The sequence below is a fragment of the Hippopotamus amphibius genome, chromosome 16 (genome assembly GCF_030028045.1).
Source record: "Hippopotamus amphibius kiboko isolate mHipAmp2 chromosome 16, mHipAmp2.hap2, whole genome shotgun sequence".
Lineage (NCBI taxonomy): Eukaryota > Metazoa > Chordata > Mammalia > Artiodactyla > Hippopotamidae > Hippopotamus > Hippopotamus amphibius.
This window is the reverse complement of record NC_080201.1, coordinates 56,836,220-56,853,900: the sequence shown is the minus strand read 5'-3', so window position 1 is coordinate 56,853,900 and position 17,681 is coordinate 56,836,220. Positions and strand designations below refer to the sequence as shown.

At 56.3% G+C, this 17,681-nt stretch overlaps 1 protein-coding gene across 5 annotated transcripts; it reads left to right on the top strand.

Annotated features, from left to right (window-relative positions):
- The first annotated feature begins 5,353 nt into the window (after positions 1–5,353).
- Positions 5,354–17,036, top strand: MEIS3 (Meis homeobox 3). 5 transcript variants are annotated; one of them, XM_057711792.1, is made up of 13 exons: positions 5,354–5,724; positions 7,496–7,677; positions 7,899–8,058; positions 8,155–8,205; positions 9,343–9,393; positions 9,624–9,722; positions 12,137–12,248; positions 12,436–12,584; positions 13,494–13,570; positions 13,806–13,864; positions 13,971–14,054; positions 14,396–14,465; positions 16,633–17,036. In XM_057711792.1, the coding sequence occupies exons 1-12, from the start codon at positions 5,713–5,715 to the stop codon at positions 14,443–14,445; spliced, it is 1,086 nt and encodes a 361-aa protein (XP_057567775.1). In that variant the 5' UTR covers positions 5,354–5,712; the 3' UTR covers positions 14,446–14,465; positions 16,633–17,036. The 5 variants fall into 5 exon arrangements, with proteins under 5 accessions (XP_057567775.1, XP_057567774.1, XP_057567772.1 ...); XM_057711791.1 differs by having other exon boundaries at positions 13,968–14,054; XM_057711789.1 differs by having other exon boundaries at positions 9,573–9,722.
- The last annotated feature ends 645 nt before the right edge of the window (positions 17,037–17,681 follow it).

The window sequence follows — 17,681 nt, the reverse complement described above, 5'->3', positions numbered from 1 at the left end:
GACAGTGATGGAGAGACAGAGGTCCGCAAAGAAAGAGAAAGATGGGGATGGGGGGTGGGGGTGGGCAGAGACAGAGAAAGGAAAGGAGAGATTGAAAGTGATACTGAGAATGGGAGAGAGATGGAGACAGAGAGACACACACAGAAAGAGAAAAAGATGGAGGGAGAGACACAGGAGACAGGCGGATGGACAGACAGACACACACACATCCAAGACATGGAGGGACACAGTGAAAGAGGAATGAGGGTGGGGGAGGGGGAGGAAGAGGCGTGAAGAGGGGAGACCCAGAAAGAAGACAGGGAGGCAGATTCGGAGGAAAAGGAGAGACAGGCCAGAGAGCCGGGAAGGCGCGTGGGTGGGGAGTCGAGGCCCTGTGCCCCTCCCCCGCCCGGGTCAGGCCCAGTCCTCCCGGTGGCCTCTGCCCAGCCATAGCTAATGGTATGATTGCTTGGTGGGGCGGCAGGCAGCGAGTGACAAATGAGCCGCCGGAGTCACCAGCTCCGGTGATAGATGGGCCTGGGCAGCGGGTGGAGGGGCGGGAGCAGGCTGGGGCGGGGGGGTGGGCGCCCACCGAGATAAATGTTTCCTTCTCCTGGAGTCGGGCCAGGCACGGGGGAGGAACTAGGGATTCGGGGCGATTCGTCTATGAAAGGCCTGGGCAGCGGGGTGGGGGAAGGCAGAAACCGGGGGACAGGGGTGGGGGCGCAGAGAGGTGGAGAGACAAAGGCCGAGAGAGACACAGGCCCCCAGAGAGGGAGTGAGGGCCGGGGAGGGTGCAGACCTGAACGAAAGAGAAAGGGAGAGATTGGGAGGCAGTGAGAGAGATGGAGACAGAGACACAGAGAGATGGTCCAGAGAGAGCCACAGAGATGGAGAGAACATGAGCAGAGGAAGAGATGCATGAAGCAGGCAGCTGGAAAGACAGGCAGACACCCAAGACAAACAGAGACACAGAGGGCCCCTCGTTTAGGACCCCCTCTTCCTCCACCCCCGAGACACAGACCCTTGGAGAGAGACTAGGAGTAGAGGAGGCAAGGGGAACACAGCTGATGAGAAAGAGGGGAAACTGAGGCAGAGAGCTCACTGGCCCCAGAGAAGATGGGGGGGCCCTGAGCGGGTCCTCGCTCGCTCCCTTGGCTCCTGCAGCCTCGGAAGGAAAGCAGACCCTAGGGACGACTGGGGTTCCCTGGGGGTCTCCACTGCCTGGTGGGCACAGCCCCAGTAACTGGTGCTCAGCTGGGGGGACTGAAGTGGGTCCCACCCAGCCACTGAGAGCTTGGTGGCCACGCTGGGGGAACCAGTGTTGGGGAGACATGGGAGGGCCCCCAGAGCTACTCATGCAGGGTTCAACTGGGTGGGCTAGGCCTGGGGCCTTCCCATCTGTGAAATGGGGGCAGGGTGGGGCTAGGGGGTGAGACCCACTCCTAGGGCTGGTATTCATGTGACAATCTGTGCCCCCGCTGAGTTACACACACACACACACACACACACACACACACACACACACCCCAAGAGACATGCACGCCCAGAGAGATGCACACAGGCAGTTAAGATGCTTCCAGATGCCTGCACACAGGGTCCCAACATCACAGATGCAGCCAAGGTGAGGCCCGCAAGCACAGGGCACCTGACAGCCAGGGGCTGTGCCTGGACACACCCGCACCTGCCCCTGCCTGGGACGAAGGGTCCAAAAGTCTAACCAAGGACCAGTTAAGGGAGACAGCGCTGCAGAAGAGGCCTGAGGTCTGAGAGAGATGGGCTGGGGTGTCTGTGTGTCTGTGTGTGTCTCAGACAGACAGATTGCGGGCAGCAGGAGTGAGAAAGCCAGCCTCCCCCTCCTCCTCCCTCCAGCCTCTGGCCTTCCCCATCAGTTTCTCTCCCAGACACTCCTTTTTCCCCTTGCTCTTCTCTTTAATTAAAAAGATTTATGCCCAAGAGTCCAAGCCCCTCCTCCTTGTTTGGGGGCTGAGGTTAGAGCGTTGCAAGAAATAACTCTGGTCTCTGTCTCCCTTCTTCCCTGTCTCTGTCTCTCCCTCCCTCTCCTCCCTCTCCCCCCCCAGCCCCTCCTCTGTCTGTCTGGCCCTGAGACTCAGCGTGACCCCCTTTCCTTCTTCCTCTCTTCCTGCCACTCTGTTTTTGCCTTTCCTCAGACACCCCGCCCCCAGAGTTGGCCTCACCAAGACCCCTACCCACTTAAGACACGGCCGGCTCCTCCCCTCCATCCACTAACTTTCCCCTCCCCCCTCCCCCCACCCGTCCCCTGCACCACCAGCCCCCCCCCATTAGATCAGGCCACCCTTCTTGTTTTCAGAATCAGCTTGGGTGAGGGGACCTCAACACACCCGAAGCGAGGCTGGGGGCCCAGACCCCTGACTCCCCCATCCTAAGCCTCCGCTGAGGGTGGTGGGGGGGGAGGGGGTACACCCAGAAGAGCTTTGCATCTTTAATTAAAAAGTGATTTAAATTAATTTTCTGCTCCAAAACCCCTATCTGGGGGGCGGGGTGTGTGTGGCAGTGATTAAAGGCTTTCCCCTGCCCCTCTGCCTGCCTTAAAGGGCCAGTGTCGTCACCGGAGGACAGTGCGTGGGAGAGCTTCAGGGCAGCAGCCATTGGCGTGAGGACCGGGGACTCAGCCAAGGCACCCGGAGTCCTGGCATCCTCCAGTTTAACCATTTCGCCATCACTCCCCACTCCTCAAACCCACGGCTCATCCAGTTTATGGGGAGACTGAGGCTTAGAAAGGGAAGAACTGGTCTGAGGTGGGTCTGGACCCCAGATTCCTGGAAGAGACCCAGAGACAGCCACGGAGGAAGGCTGGTGGTGTGCTGGGGGTGGGGATGGTCAGAGGACAAGAGTCAGGGACACAGAGAAAGACAGGGACGGAGATCGTGGATGAGACAGAGAGCAGGTGAGAAAGAGATCTCAGGAGAGACAGAGATAAGGGTGGGGGTGGGGGGCTGGAGGATGACGAGGGGCCTTCCCGGGGCCTCGGGGGGACCAGGGCCGTCATCCTCACCGTCCCCCACAGCCCTCCAACTCACCCTCCTCCTCTGGGAAGTGCTGCTACTCTCCTAACTCCAATCCTTCCTGCCGTAGCTCCAGCTGTCTCACTGCCCTTCCCGGGGCCTGGGTGATTTTGTTTAGTTTCTACAAGATGGGAGGAGGCAGGGGCAGCAGGGTGTAGCAGAGGTGGAGCTGTTTATGAGGGTCATAAAAATATCCTTAGAGAGCCCAGCAGGGGTGGGTGTCGGCTTCCAGCCCACCCTCTCAGTCCCCTTCTCTCTCTCTGGGACACTGTCTCCCCCCTAGCACCTCTGTCCCTCCTTTCCCTGGGTCTTTGTCCCCTCTTCCAATTTCTGTCCCCTTCTCTCTGGATCTCTGTCTCATTTCTTCCTGGAGCTCTTCCTCTGGCGTGATGGTTTGTAACTTTGGAGGGTCAAGTATCCCTTCTGATAACAGGATGAAAACTATGGGCCATCTCCCTATAAAAACACATAAGCTCCAAACCCCTAATTTGCCAGGCAACTTGAGGGAGTTCACAGGCCTCTTGATACCCACTTACACATCCCCTCAGGAATCTGAGGCCACCAGAGGATAAAGATCCTACTGTAGGAAAAGCCAGTGAGAGAATGAATCCCAGAGGTCTCTCCCTCTCTCCCCTCAACCTTGTGCCCTCTCTTGCCCTCCGCTGGCCTCCAAAACATTCCTGCCCCAGGACCTTTGCACCTGCCATTCCTCTGCCTGGAATGATCTTCCCCAGACATCAGTGTGGCTCCCTCCCTCCCCTTCTTCAGGTTGCTGCTCAGATGTCACCTCCTCTGAGAACTTGTCCTGTCCAGCTTTTGTCACCCCCTGCCCTTATTCTGCTTAGTCTCAGAGCACTTATCACCTCCAGGCATGATTTTATACTTACACATTTATTTACCGCACTATTCCCTCTCCCCCACACCATCCCCAGTAGCATGCGAAGGTTGTTGCCCAGCACACAGTAGGAGCTCGATAAACTTTTGTTGCAGAAATCTTTATTTCATTACAAAACCAGTTTCAAAGGCTGCCTGGGTCCCAGTTCCTCCAGGAATCAGATCAAAGCTGTGAACCTGTTCTCCAGCAGATGTGTAACCAAGCACATCGGTTACCCTCAATTTTGAAGATTCCATTACAAACTCCTTGAGAGCCCTTGAGGGGTTTTCAGGCTAAGAAACTTCCAAAAGGCAAAGCTCAAAAATGGGCAGAGGGGCAGAGTGATGTTTTCAGGCACGCACGCGCGCGCGCGCGCACACACACACACACACACACACACACACACTTACACACCCAATACTCACCACACTCAGAGACAGAAACAACACACCCACACCAGCCATGATCCAACAACCAGACACACAGACAGACACAGCTGGACACACACACACACACACACACACACACACACACACACACACACACACACGGATTCAGGCCAGCACACAAGTGTCCTTGTCTCCCAGGGGTGGGAAGTTGGGGGACTGGAGCAAGAAGAAAAGTACAACACGGGGTTTGGTTACTCCCAGCCCCTGGTTCTCCTCGGATCTGTCTCACAGTGGGGGGGGGGGGGGGTTGTGGGGGGGGGAGAGGAGAGAGAGAGAAGGGAAAGAGCAAGGAGGGGAGAGGGACTGATCTGAAGGCCTGTGGGAGCGTGGGGGGTCAGGAGAGAGGCAGAGATGTGGGGGGCAGAGATGGGAGCGAGAAAGGGAGAGACACAGAGAGAGACAGAGAGACAAAGAGGGAAAGAAATGGAGAGAGAGACTTGAAGACCTCGAGAAAAGAGGGAAGCAGGGGGATGGAGAGGGAGAGAGAGACGGGAAAGGGTGGAAAGGAGGAGGAAAGGGGGAGAGAGGGACAGGGACCTGGGGCGGCCGGGAGGGGGAGAGGCGGAGAAGCCCCGAGCGCGGTCGGCGGGGAGAGCGCGACGTGGAGAGCGGGAGGCAGGAGGGGTGGGGACCGAGGCCGACGAGACGCGGGGAGACTCGGATACAAAAAGCCGCGCGCGAAAGCGGCCGCAGCCCCCGGGAGGGAGGAGGGGGAGGGGAGGGCGGAGGGGAGGGGGCTCTGGACGCTCCCGCCCTGCCCCGCCCGCGGCCGAGCCGCCGGCGGACAGTGGGTTAAGCATCTCCGCTGTGGAACTTCCGGATGTGACCACAGAGAGAGGGAGAGACCGGGAGAGGGGGAGAGACGGAGAGACGGAGAGACGGAGCCGCCAGCATCCCTCCGGCCCGCCAACGCCGGGACCCCGCACCGCGCTGGGAGCCGCCGCCCGCCCCCCGCCGCCCCCCGCCGCCCCGGGCCGGGGCCCCCCCCGCCCCTCTCTCCCCCGCCTCCCGGCCTGTGCACCTCGGGCCGGTTCCATCCTCCCGGGACCCGGGGGAGGGACTGGGGGCCCCGGGGAGGCGGCCTCGGGCGGCCCTCCCCCGCCTTCTCGCCCCTTCCCTCGCTGGCAGGAGCCCCTCGCTGTGACCCCCGCGGGGGCGGGAGGCTGGGGGTCGATGCTCGGAGCCTCCGCACGGCCCGGCGCCTGCCGCTGACGGCGGTGGGGGTGGGGGGGCCGGGCACCCAGCCTCCTGCCCCACCCCCTGGCGTCGGCACCGCGGGCCGTCGGGGGCCCCTGCTCCTGGCTGCGCCCTCCCCGCCGGCCAGGCCCTGGAGGGACCCGGGAGCTGCCGCCGGCATCAGCCCATGGCCCGGAGGGTAGGTCTGAGGGCGGGCGCTCCTGTGCGCCAGCCTATGATCGCATCCCCCAAGCCTTCCGTCTCCTCCCTGGGGAGCTCTGGCCCCCGTCAGCCCATCCCGCTCTCCGCACCATCTCTTTCTCTGCCTCCCCTCTCCCTGCCCCTGCATCTCCCCTCTTCCTGCCCCTGCATCTCCCCTCTTCCTGCCCCGGGTCTCCCCTCTCTCTGACCCTCAGCCTCCCCTCTCTGCCCCCCGGTTTCTGCTCCATCTAAGGCCTCTTATCCCACCCCCCTCTTCTTTTTCTGCCCTCCCCCATCTTTCTCCCTGGTCTACTTTTGTTCCAAGTCCTCCGAAGGGTGAGGGGTGGGGACAGTGCTGGGAGAGGTGGGTCTCACCAGGCAGGGCCAAGGGATTCTCTCGTTCGCGGTCCTGGGGATGGAGAGACAGGTGAAGAGGTGAGCAGGCACTTCTAGGGGGTGGAGGGAGGCAGGAACACCACAGGATTCGAGGGCGTCCTAAGATGTGCGTTGAACAGTGGGGGCAGTTGGATTCAACTTCAGGGCTCAGGAGAAGTTAGGAGAAAAGGAAAGAGACACACACTGAGTCCTCCAAACGAACACCCGCGATGGCAGGAGCATGGATACTCACCCCTCTCCAGTCCCTTTGCCTCTCTGAACCTCAGTGTCTTCATCTCCAAGGAAGGGGTTGGACCTGGGTGACTTAAAGGTCCCCTGGCTTCCCCGGTCCATGGTGACAGGACGCAGAAATCCCACGGGTGGTTTCTCTTTGAGGCTGTTGGCACAAGTGGGTTTGTGTGGTTGTGCCGGGTTGTACTTTGGTTCAACAAGTGTTTGTTGAATGTGTGCCAGGCACTGTGTTAAATGTCTCATTCACTCACTCATTCATTCATTCCTGTGCCTGGCTTTTGGCTGTGTGTGTGTGTGTGTGTGTGGTGGGTTCACATGGGGAATGGAGTGTGACAAGTTGTTAGGACGCACTCAGACGTGCATATTCGTCTGTGAAATGAAATTGCAGCGGGAGAGACTGTATGCGTAATGTGTGTACAATGCACTGCTTTGATGGTCAGTGTCCATGAGCTAGAATCAATTTCTCCCCCGCCATCTCCTTTCTCTCCCCTCCCCTCTCTTGCCTTCTCTGGCTCTCTCTCTCTGCCCCCGTCTCCCTTTGCCTATTTCTCCTGTATCTTCCCTCTCCGTGTTTCTCTTCCTCTCTGCTCTTCCCTCTCTCTGCATCTCTCTTTACCTCTTGTCTCTTTCTCTGCCTTTTTTGCCTCCCTCACCATCCCTCTCTCTCTCTCTCTGTCCCTCTAATCTTTCCTTCTCTGTCTCTCTCACATCTGCCTCCCAGTCCCTCTCTCTTCTCACCACGCATCTCTCCCCTCCCTCTTGGAATCTCTCTCCCCTCCTTGCACTGTAAGAAGCTGGCATTTACCAGCCAGCCCGTCCCTGACGCCCCTCCCCACCTGGACACTTAGATCCAAGACCTGGGTCAGTCTTTCTCCCCTGGACCCTCCTGCCCACACACTGAGAACCTCTGACAGGACATTTTTCACGATCCACGGGTCCAAGGGAAGGCTTGAGGACAGGGCCTTCAGTCCCACCCAGACAGCTCCATGGCACATCAGGGGCCTAAGGGACCAAGGTTGGGACACTTGAGGACAGTAGGGCAGGTGACTGGGGCAGGGCGGGGGCCTCTCCTGGGTGCGAAGGTAGGGAGGTTTCTTGGTGCTGACACCTCCCTGGGGCTCTCCCCCTCTCACCTCCCCCAGTATGATGAGTTGCCGCGCTACCCCGGCATCGTGGACAGCACCGCAGCCCTGGCCGGCTTCTCAGAGGCAGTGCCCTCGGCACCGAGAGCCCCAGGGCCCTATGGCCCCCACCGGCCTCCCCAGCCCCCGCCCCCGGGCTTGGACAGTGACGGCCTGAGGAGAGAGAAGGATGAGATCTACGGGTGAGTGGGGACAAGGCTGAGGGCGCCATGGGGTCTCGGGGTGTGCCCCCTGCCCTGTTTCTTGGTCTCTCTGGATGTTTCTCTTCCTCTGACTCTGTCTCACTCTGTCTCTGTCTCTCCACCTCTTCCCTCTGGGTCTCCTGTCCACCTCCTGGTTGCGCCATACTTCCCGGCCCCCCTGCCCTCCCCTCATGAACTCTCTCCTCTCCTGCTCCCCGCAGACACCCGCTCTTCCCTCTGCTGGCCCTGGTCTTTGAGAAATGTGAACTGGCCACGTGCTCGCCCCGTGACGGGGCTGGGGCTGGGCTGGGCTCACCCACGGGCGGTGATGTGTGTTCCTCCGATTCCTTCAACGAGGACATTGCAGCCTTTGCCAAGCAGGTGGGCACCCACCATCCACTGTGTGCCAGGACAGCCAGTGAAGTGGGGTGGGCAGGAGACAGGATGTGCCCTCCCTGGCCTCTCTCTTTCTCCCAGGTCCGCTCCGAGAGGCCCCTCTTCTCCTCCAACCCGGAGCTGGACAATCTGGTGAGACCTGGGCCCTCCCCAACGCCCCCTCCTCCAAGGTGGTCTCCTGTTCCACCCTCCATAGCCCTGGAGCTGGTGGTGGGAGCAGAGAAGAGACCGCCTGACCCATGTCCTCAAGCAGTGATAATTGTTGCCGATTTGCAATGCAATGTAGCCTAGAGTTTGAGAAATAGGGACCTGATGGCCTGAGTTCAAATCCCAGCTCTACACTTACTAGTTCTTTTTTTTTTTCTTTAAGAACTTTTATTGAGATACAGTTGACGTACAATAAACTACGTATATTTAAAGTGTACAATTTGATATTTTTTTCTGCACTTACTAGTTCTAAGAACCAAAGCAAGTAGGTCCATCTCCCTGGGCCCCGTTTCGCTCATCTGTAAAGTGTAGCTAGTAATAATTTCTATCTGGTAGGGCTGTTGTGAGTACATAATGAGTTAAAGAGAGTCAAGCGTGTAGCACAATGCCTGGCACTGAGTGAGGACTCATTAAGTGTTCTATCAGTCAGGAGAACAGGGCTCACACCAAAATGAATAAAAGCGCTTAGCTGTAAAGGAGAGAGGAGAGGAGAGGGAAGAGAGAGGAAGGGAGGAGAGGGAGAGAGGGGGAGAAATACCCAGGCTTGTCCCTTCCTTTTGCGGGCCAGCTCCCACCAGGGCTTCCTATTGGCTGAAAACTTTGGCAAAGGACTCTGGGAAATGTAGTTTTCAGGTGAAGGGTGGGAAATGGGCAGGCAGGCAAAGGATGGGGTGTTATTATTAGAGCATACCTTAGCTCACTCTTGTGATGGATCCTCTTCTGTCTCTTGCACCTCTTGCTTCTCTTTCTTTGTCTCTGATCTCAATCTCACATTCCCTTGTTCCTTAATTCTGGGTCTCCATCTCTGTCCTCTATTTCTCTCTGCCCCTGTCGTTTTGTCTTTGTTTCTCTTTGCACTTTCTCCCTCTTTGTCATCCAATGCACTTTTCCTGTTTCTCTGTCTGTCTTCTTCCTCCTCCTCTTCCTCCTCCTTCTCCCCTCCTTCTTCCCCTTCTCCTCCTCCTTCTTCTCCATCTTCTTCTCTTTTTTCACCTCCTCCTCTTCCTTCTTCTCTCTCTGTCTCCCTCCCTCCCTCTGTCCCCTCCCCGTCTCTGTTTCCAGATGATACAGGCCATTCAGGTACTCCGCTTCCACCTGCTGGAGCTGGAGAAGGTGAGTTCTTCCCACTTCCCCTCATGCCCTCACTTGCCCCCATCCCTCCCATTCTTGCCCCCTCCACCCCTCCTTCAAGCTCTCTCCCCATGAGAGTTGGAGCAGAAGGCCTCCCCCATCCCTGTACACCCCAGCCCTGGCCCCCGGGTGGCCCCCCCAGTACCCCGGTGCCCCCTCAGGTCCACGACCTGTGCGACAACTTCTGTCACCGCTACATCACCTGCCTCAAGGGGAAGATGCCCATCGACCTGGTCATCGAGGATCGGGACGGCGGCTGCAGGGAGGATCTCGACGACTACCCAGCCTCCTGCCCCAGCCTCCCAGACCAGGTGGGCCCCGGGATGGGGCACCAGGCATTGCCCTGCGACCAAAGGCATGCCCAGAGAGCTGGGTTCCAGCATGAGGGCACACACACCATACCACACAGCCTCAGACAGCCACAGTCAGACACGGCTTGACCACAGGACACGCACCAACTATGCAATAGCTACACACACTGCAATGTGACTGGCTGACAGCGCATATATACTCCCCAGCAGCTGCAGATACCACCCATAGACTTGGCTACACCCACACAGGTTCACCCACGGCTACACAAACCATTACACTCACAGCCAGGTGATAGCATACACCACAAACTTAGACACTCACAGCCCAGTGGTATAATAGCATCACAGACCACACAGCCTGATTGAGACACTGCCATTCTAGAGTGTGTGTGTGTGTGTGTGTGTGTGTGTGTGTGTGTGTGTGTTTGGTACACACACCCCAACCACACAACAGCCACCCAGTTGGAGATGTAGCCACATGGCCCCAGATCCTGCCACATAAACTCAGGCACCTCTTAACAATCGGACTACAGCAGGGGTGGGCACACACTGTGCCACTTGACGGCCTTGTGGCCCAGATTCATTCAGTCTCAGATGCAGTCAGACTACAGTTTCGTAGACTTAGGCACCCAGGCAACAGTCACACCACAGCCATGCGGATCGCGATGAAGCCTACACCCGCAGGGCAGTCACGCTATCAATACACCCAGCAATTATACAGCACGACACCCGCACCCAGATACAGGCACACAGCCGTACCACAACCACACAGACCCGCACACGTGCATACAGCCGTCACAGGTGAGCATCAATGACCCTCTGCTCCACAATCCGCATTACACACCTGCTCAGTAGCACACCCTGTGCGTGTGCTGACCAGTTACAACTCCCTTGCAGGCATAGCTATATTCTGTATCTTCACACAGCCTCCAACACACTCCCATGGTCATCCCCCCCCCCACCAGAGAGTCATGGAGCTGCCTGCCCACGCGTGCCGGAATCAGGATAGCCACACAACCCTGTCTCCCAGATAGGACACCAACCCCTGGAACTACAGCCGCAAACTTAGAAAAATAAATGTAGCCTTGCCTTTGTCAGATACAGCCACCTAGCCGGTTCAGAGAGTAACACAACTGTGCTCAAATACTGCTGCAGGTCTCAGCTCTGCCCATGTGACAGCCACCCCACAGACACCTCCTTTCCTGGGACAACCTTGCCACGCTGGGCACAGACGTAGGCATATTCACACTTACGTGCCGCGTGACAGTCTCAGGACAGCTTCAGGTACACTGACGTGGAGGCTTAGCTGATCAGATCCAGTGTCAGAAGGGCAGGATGCCGATTCCAACAATGCCCCAAAGCCTTCAGACCTAATGATTCTGCCATCTGCATACAACCCATCCCCAATGCCCATGAACTCTAAATTCCACACACGTTCCGAGCCCAGAGAAAACTTCTCTAGGCTTCCGTGTCTCGGGCTGAGCCCTGGCAGGACACAGATGAAGCAGCCGCACTGGGTCATTTACAGGGGTGGGGGACTGATGACACAGCAGTGGGCGGGGTCTAGGACATTCGACAGGGGCAGGGGTGTACCCCAGGGCTCAGCCACAACAGGCAGCTCTCTCCACCCCCACTTCCACCCAATCTGCCTCCCAAGGAAAGAACCTTAAACCAAGTGACAAAGAAACCTTGATGCCGCTATACGGTGGGTGAGCCTCCTGGGACACAGAGCTGGGGCAGGGGGTGATTTCAATGCATTGTCAAGTTCCTCAACATGTGTAGGAGTTTGGATGAAGAAAATACAGCCCCTAACTCCCTGATCTGCAATTTGGAGACCCCTAAGTCTCTGAAAGCTGAAAGTTGGTGTTTTTTTCCCCATGAGTTTAGCACAAACTCATTTGGCAGCAAAATCTGACCTGAACTAATGAGAGACTATTTATAGCCTTTATTTATTCTACTTAGTTAAATATTCATCCGTTTTGCTGCAGAAATGTTAATGAGCTTGATGACGAGGTTGTGCCCCAGACCCTGCTGGGGGTGTTAGGAGATACACGGTGTGTGCACTGATTTACTGCCTAAAGATGTGAAAAGTTTTGAATTTTGAAAGCGCCCTGACTTCCAAGGATTTCTGATAAGGTGCCAGAGATGTGTACAAGCTCATCTGTATTGAGCGATTGCTGTGTGCCTTTATGTAAATTAACTCATTGAATCCTTATCACGCTGTGTGAGGGGGGTTATTGTCCTCCATTTTTCCAGTTGAGGAAACAGGCACAGAGAGGTGAAGTGACTTGCCCAAGGTCACACAGCCAGGAAAAAGGCAGAGACAGGCTTCACATTCCAGAGCCTGTGGTCTTAGCCACTGTGCTATATTGTACCCCAAGCCTTGGCACTGACTTCCAACTCCTGTTTTCCAGAATACTGCATGGATTAGAGACCATGAAGACAGCGGGTCTGTACACTTGGGGACCCCGGGTCCATCCAGCGGGGGCCTGGCCTCCCAGAGTGGGGACAACTCCAGTGACCAAGGTGAGAAGCTTGAGAGGTGGAGGGGAAAGGTGGGTGTCAGTCTGAGGATTTAAGTTAGACAGCAGGTAGGACTTCCAGAGGGGCAAGGATGACTGGGGTATGGGGTGATGCCTTGGGAGAGGGTTCTGGGTCCCTCTGGTCCCCTACCTTTCCTGTCCACGAGCACAGCATACCTCTCCCCACTCAGGAGATGGACTAGACACAAGTGTGGCCTCTCCCAGTTCTGGGGGAGAGGATGAAGAGCTGGACCAGGAGCGGCGGCGGAACAAGAAGAGAGGGATCTTCCCCAAGGTGGCCACCAACATCATGAGAGCCTGGTTGTTCCAGCATCTCTCGGTGAGAGCCCTGGGGCCCCGGGTGCAGGGTGGGCAGAGAGAGAGATAGAGAAGGTTGGCTGCACAGAGACTGAGGCCCAGAGATTGAGGCAGGGGGGAGAATTGAGGGAGAATCTCAAGCAGATGGGGACTTACAGGAGCAAATATCTGTGAACGTAGCTACCTGTGTGCCAGGTGCCGCTAAGGACTCCTGACTCATTTAGTCCTCTCCCCAACCCCACCTGTCAATCATCCACCATCCAGCCAAACATACCCTGTGAGGGCAGGGATGTTATTAGCTCCATTTTGCAGATGAGGAGACTGAGGCCCAGAGGTCTCACAGACAGAAGTGGGTTCAAATGCAGCGATTAAGGCAGTTTGGCCTTAATCACTGCACCACCCTGCCTCAAGGAGACAGGAAGACAGACAAGGAAAAGCAGAAACAAAGATAGCGATGAGGAGATATGGGGGGCACTGAGTCAGCGCAAGAGAGACCCAGGGGGAGACTGAGTCACAGAGGGGGAGAGAGACAGACAGGTAGAAAGAGAGAAAGATAGAAACCGGAACGGGAAGAGACATCGCACAAGGACCTGATGGACTCAGAGAGGGCTGGTGCTGGGCTTTGCCTCCTTTCCCCAGGGCCATGGTGGAGTTCCCCCACCCCCACCCCAGCTCCACCTCCCTAATGAGAGCTGACCAATTAGCCTCTAATTGCTGGAAGAGGTGGAGGGGCGCCCACGGGTGTAATTGCCCGAAGCTTGGCTCTGTCTCCCTCCATTGGGCCCCGGGGAGCACAGAGAAGCTCAGACACGCGGTCTCTTCCGGCCCTGCCCCAGCCTGGGCTCACCAACCCCCTGGGACCTGGGCAGGCCAGGCCTTGGGGATCAGAGTGCAGCCAGGCAAGCAGGGTGACTCTTGCTGGTGGCCACAGCACCCGTACCCCTCAGAGGAGCAGAAGAAACAGCTGGCGCAGGACACGGGGCTCACCATCCTGCAAGTCAACAACTGGTGAGTGACACAGGCGGCTTGGGCGGTCCGTGGGCCAGCCCGGGGTGGGAGGCCGGGCGCTGTCCGCGGTGCTGAAGGAGGCCCCAAAGCCCCTCGCAGCCTCTCTTCTCCCTGCGTCTGCTTTGCCGCCCCTATATCCGTCCTCTCTTGCCAGTTCTCTGTCTCTGTGTGTTCATTTCTGCCTCGTTCCTACTCCCTCTTTGCACCCCCCTCCATTTCCATGACCCCCTCCCAGGTTCATTAATGCTCGAAGACGCATCGTGCAACCAATGATTGATCAATCCAACCGTACAGGTACAGGGAGAAGGTGGGGAGAGAGGGCCTAGTGTTCATGGGGGCGTGTCAAAGCCTGGACCAGGCATCCTGGGGCTCAGCCTGCACCCCTCAACTCCCCTAGCAGGGCAGGGTGCAGCCTTCAGCCCCGAGGGCCAGCCCATGGGGGGCTACACGGAGACTCAGCCACACGCGACTGTCAGGCCGCCGGGTAAGCCCCACCCCCTCAACTAAGCCCCACCCCCAGCACTCCAGGCCCCTCCTCTAAACAAGATACCCAACCTTCTGGGATTAAGTTCTTGAAAAACACTGTGCTTCATTAGCATAAGAGGGAACTGGAGATGCAAAATACAGATTTCCTGGTCCCTACCTTTTCTCCCAGAGTTTGCTTCTTTCAGGCTTTGCCTACCTATTGGAAGGCTCCACTTTTCCTTAAAGGACCAGCACCCTCAATTCGTCCTGATAGAGGAGTCCCCTGGGGAAGGAACAGGGAGTGGGGCATTTGGGGGGTATCTGGTGAAGACCCACTAACAGTCCTCTTTTGTCTTCCAGGATCAATGGGGATGAGTTTGAACTTAGAAGGAGAGTGGCATTATCTATAGAGGCTGGAATCAGGAGAAATGTGAGTGTCCTAGGTCTAGAGGCACCGGGTTGGGGATTGTGCTATTCTCCACCCTTTGTAAGACCTCCAGACTCTAACAGTTAGCCCACCCAGAGTAGGGTCAGCCTGTATCCCTGAACTGAAGGTTCTCAAATTCATTCATCCATCCATCCATCCATCCATCCACTCACCCATCCATATATTTATCCATCCATCAGTCATCCACCAACCCACCATCCATCCAAACATACGTCCACTCACTATCCAGCTAACCATACATTCACCCACTCACTCAGTCATTCATCCATCCACCCACCTACCCACTCATCCATCCACCTCCAAACTGATCCACCCACCCACACATCCACTCACCTATCCATTCATCCACCTACCTCCCTACCTGCCTACCCATGGATCCATCCATGGGTGTATCCACCACCCCTCATCCATCAGAAGATACATCTACCCACTCATCCACCCACTTCCACATTGATCCACCTACCCACATGTCCACCCGCTTGTCAGCTTACCCATGCACTCACCTGCCTACCTACCCACCCATTCATCCACCCATTCACATATTACATACATCTCTAAACATATATTGACATGATATTGAGAAGATGCTGGGCTCATGAGGAGGTGGACATCAGAAACCAATGATAATCTAGTCCAACAGTTGAAACAATAAGACACAGCTATCATCAGCTATCTCTGAGATATCAGGGAAGACTTTGTAGAAGAAGTGGCTTCTGGGTAGGGCATTGAAGGATGAATAGGAGACCACTGGGTAGAATGGCGGGGCAAGGTAGCAGGGTGCATTCTTTTACTCTCCCAGATCTTAAGTCTAAAGCATCTTCTCAGTCTTTACAATAACCCCAAAGAGAGAAGCTATTATTATTTTCATTTTACAGATAAGAAAACCGAGGCTCAGAGAGAAGAGTTCACTTGTGCAGGTTCACTGAGTGCAGAAAAGCAGAGGGAACAGCATGTGCAAAGGCCCAGGGTTGAGAGGCTGCCTGGAGTTTCTAAAGCACAGATCAGATCTTGACTCTCCTTGGATTAAAACCCTTCTGTGGCTCCCTAGTGCCCATTGGATGAAGTCCAGACTCCTTAGTTTGGCATCCATCCATTCATTCATTCAACACACATTTCCTGAGCAGCTGTGTGCCCAGTCCTGTTCTGGGTGGTGCTGGGGACATAGCAGTGACCATGACAGCCCACCCCTGCCCCCATGGGGCTCACAATCCAGTGGGGGAGACAGACCTGTCCCCAGACAGTAATGACCTATAGTGAGCAGGGCTGGGAGGAGGGAACCCAGGAACTGGAAAAGCCCAGAGGGGCCATCAGACCCAGGCTGGGGGGTTCAGAGAGGACTTCCTGGAGAAGGGGACTTCGGAGCTAAGACTAGGAGAATAAGAGGAGTGAGACAGGACAGGAAGGAACAGTATATGCAAAGGCTATGAGACAGCCCCCCTCCCCCCCCCCCCACACTGTTACATAAAAAGGAACTGGGCTGGGCTGAGGCTGGTGAGTCACATGTGTGAGTAATGAACTTAGGGCCCACAGAAAGGCTGGGAGATGAGAGAGGAGACCTGCAGGGCTTAGGCATGGAGGGCACTGGAGGCCTGAGCCTGGGAGGAGAGGTTTGTTTGGGGCCTGACAGGTCCACGGGGGTCTCAGCTCTGTCCTGACCAATTGCAGACAGATGAGCCCTGGTTCAGCATCAGGGGACCTCTGAGTGATGGTCAGGGACCAGGAGTGATGGAGGGAGCTTCTCATCCTGCTCCCCCAACAGGCTGCCTTTTCTCCCCCCACTTCTCTCTCCACTCTCTTGTCTCTCCCCAATTCTTGCCTTTTCCTCTTTGTCTCTCTCTTTCTTTCTGTCTCTCTCATTCTTTCTCTTTCCACATCTCCATCTCTGATTATCTCAATGTCTCTTCTCTGTCCTGCTCTGTCTGTCCCTCTCTCCTTGTCTTCATCTCTTTCTTTGTCTTGACTGTCTCCTTATCTTTTTTTTATTTGTCTGTCTCTTTCCCTCCTCCATTTCTGTTCTCATTCTCTGTCTCTGTCTCTCTCTCTCTGTGTCCCTCTCACTGTGGGACAGGTGGGGACAGCACAGAAGACCTGATGTAGGTCCAGCCCCGCTCCCCACCTCCTGACTTGGCCTCCCTTCTCCTCTCCACAGACCCCAACCTCTGGACTGTGACCACCAGGCTTATACCTGCTTCTGGTAGATGCCTGGCCCTCTGGCTTCAGGACCCTGCTTCCTACAGCCCGGCCCCCCCCAACTCAAAGCCTACCTCCCTGGGGCCCTGCCGGGACATGAGGGGCCTGAGCGCCCACTCAAGGGTCTCTCAAAGACAAAGACAAGGCCTCCAGACCCTGCGCCGCACTTCTGCCCTCACTTCTGCCCAGAACCCGAACTGGGATCTTGGGCGTGGGTCTTCAGAAGATGGTGGCTGGGGAGCCCCTGCCCCCAGGACAGAGAAGGGATTGGGGGTGGGCTGGGGCCATCAAGGAAGGAGGGTCACCTTGATCCGACATTTGGGGAGGTTCCCTTCATCCTTCCAGCCCACCCCCCTTTCCCCCTCCCCCTACCTCCCTCTTCTGTTGTCTTCTACCTTTTTTTTAAATGATAAAGTCTTAAAAACAAAAAGCCACAAATCTGAGTTTGTGGGTCTCTTCCAAGATTCAAATTCTCTTTGGTTTGAAGCTCATGAATCACTAATTATAATCATAATTGATGTTTTCCATCCTGCTCTTTCCCCAGGCCCTCCGTATGTATCAGTTAGCTATTGCTGTGTAACAGCCACACCAAAGCTTCATGGTTCAAAAGGCCAATTAATTTTTAGCTCATTATTCTCTGGGTTGGTGTACTGGGCTCAGCTGGGCAGTTCCTGTGGCTTCAACAAGGCTCTCTTGTGTATCTGTGCCCAGCCACGGGTCAGCAAAGGGGCTCTGTTCACTGGCGGTGGGGACAACAGGAGTAACTGGGCTGCATGGTGACATCGACCAGCAGGCTGTCTGGTTTGTTCACACAGAATAGAGGCTTGGTTGGACCCCAAGAGAGAACAGAAGGGCCCATGGCCTCTTGAGGACCCGGCTCAGATCTGGTCCACCTTTATCTCCACTGTATTCTCTTAGCCACCAGAAATCTGAAGCCCAGTCCGGATTCAAGGGAAGAGAAATACACTCCACCCCTTACTGGGGGTGTGCAGGGAGCTGCAAACTCAA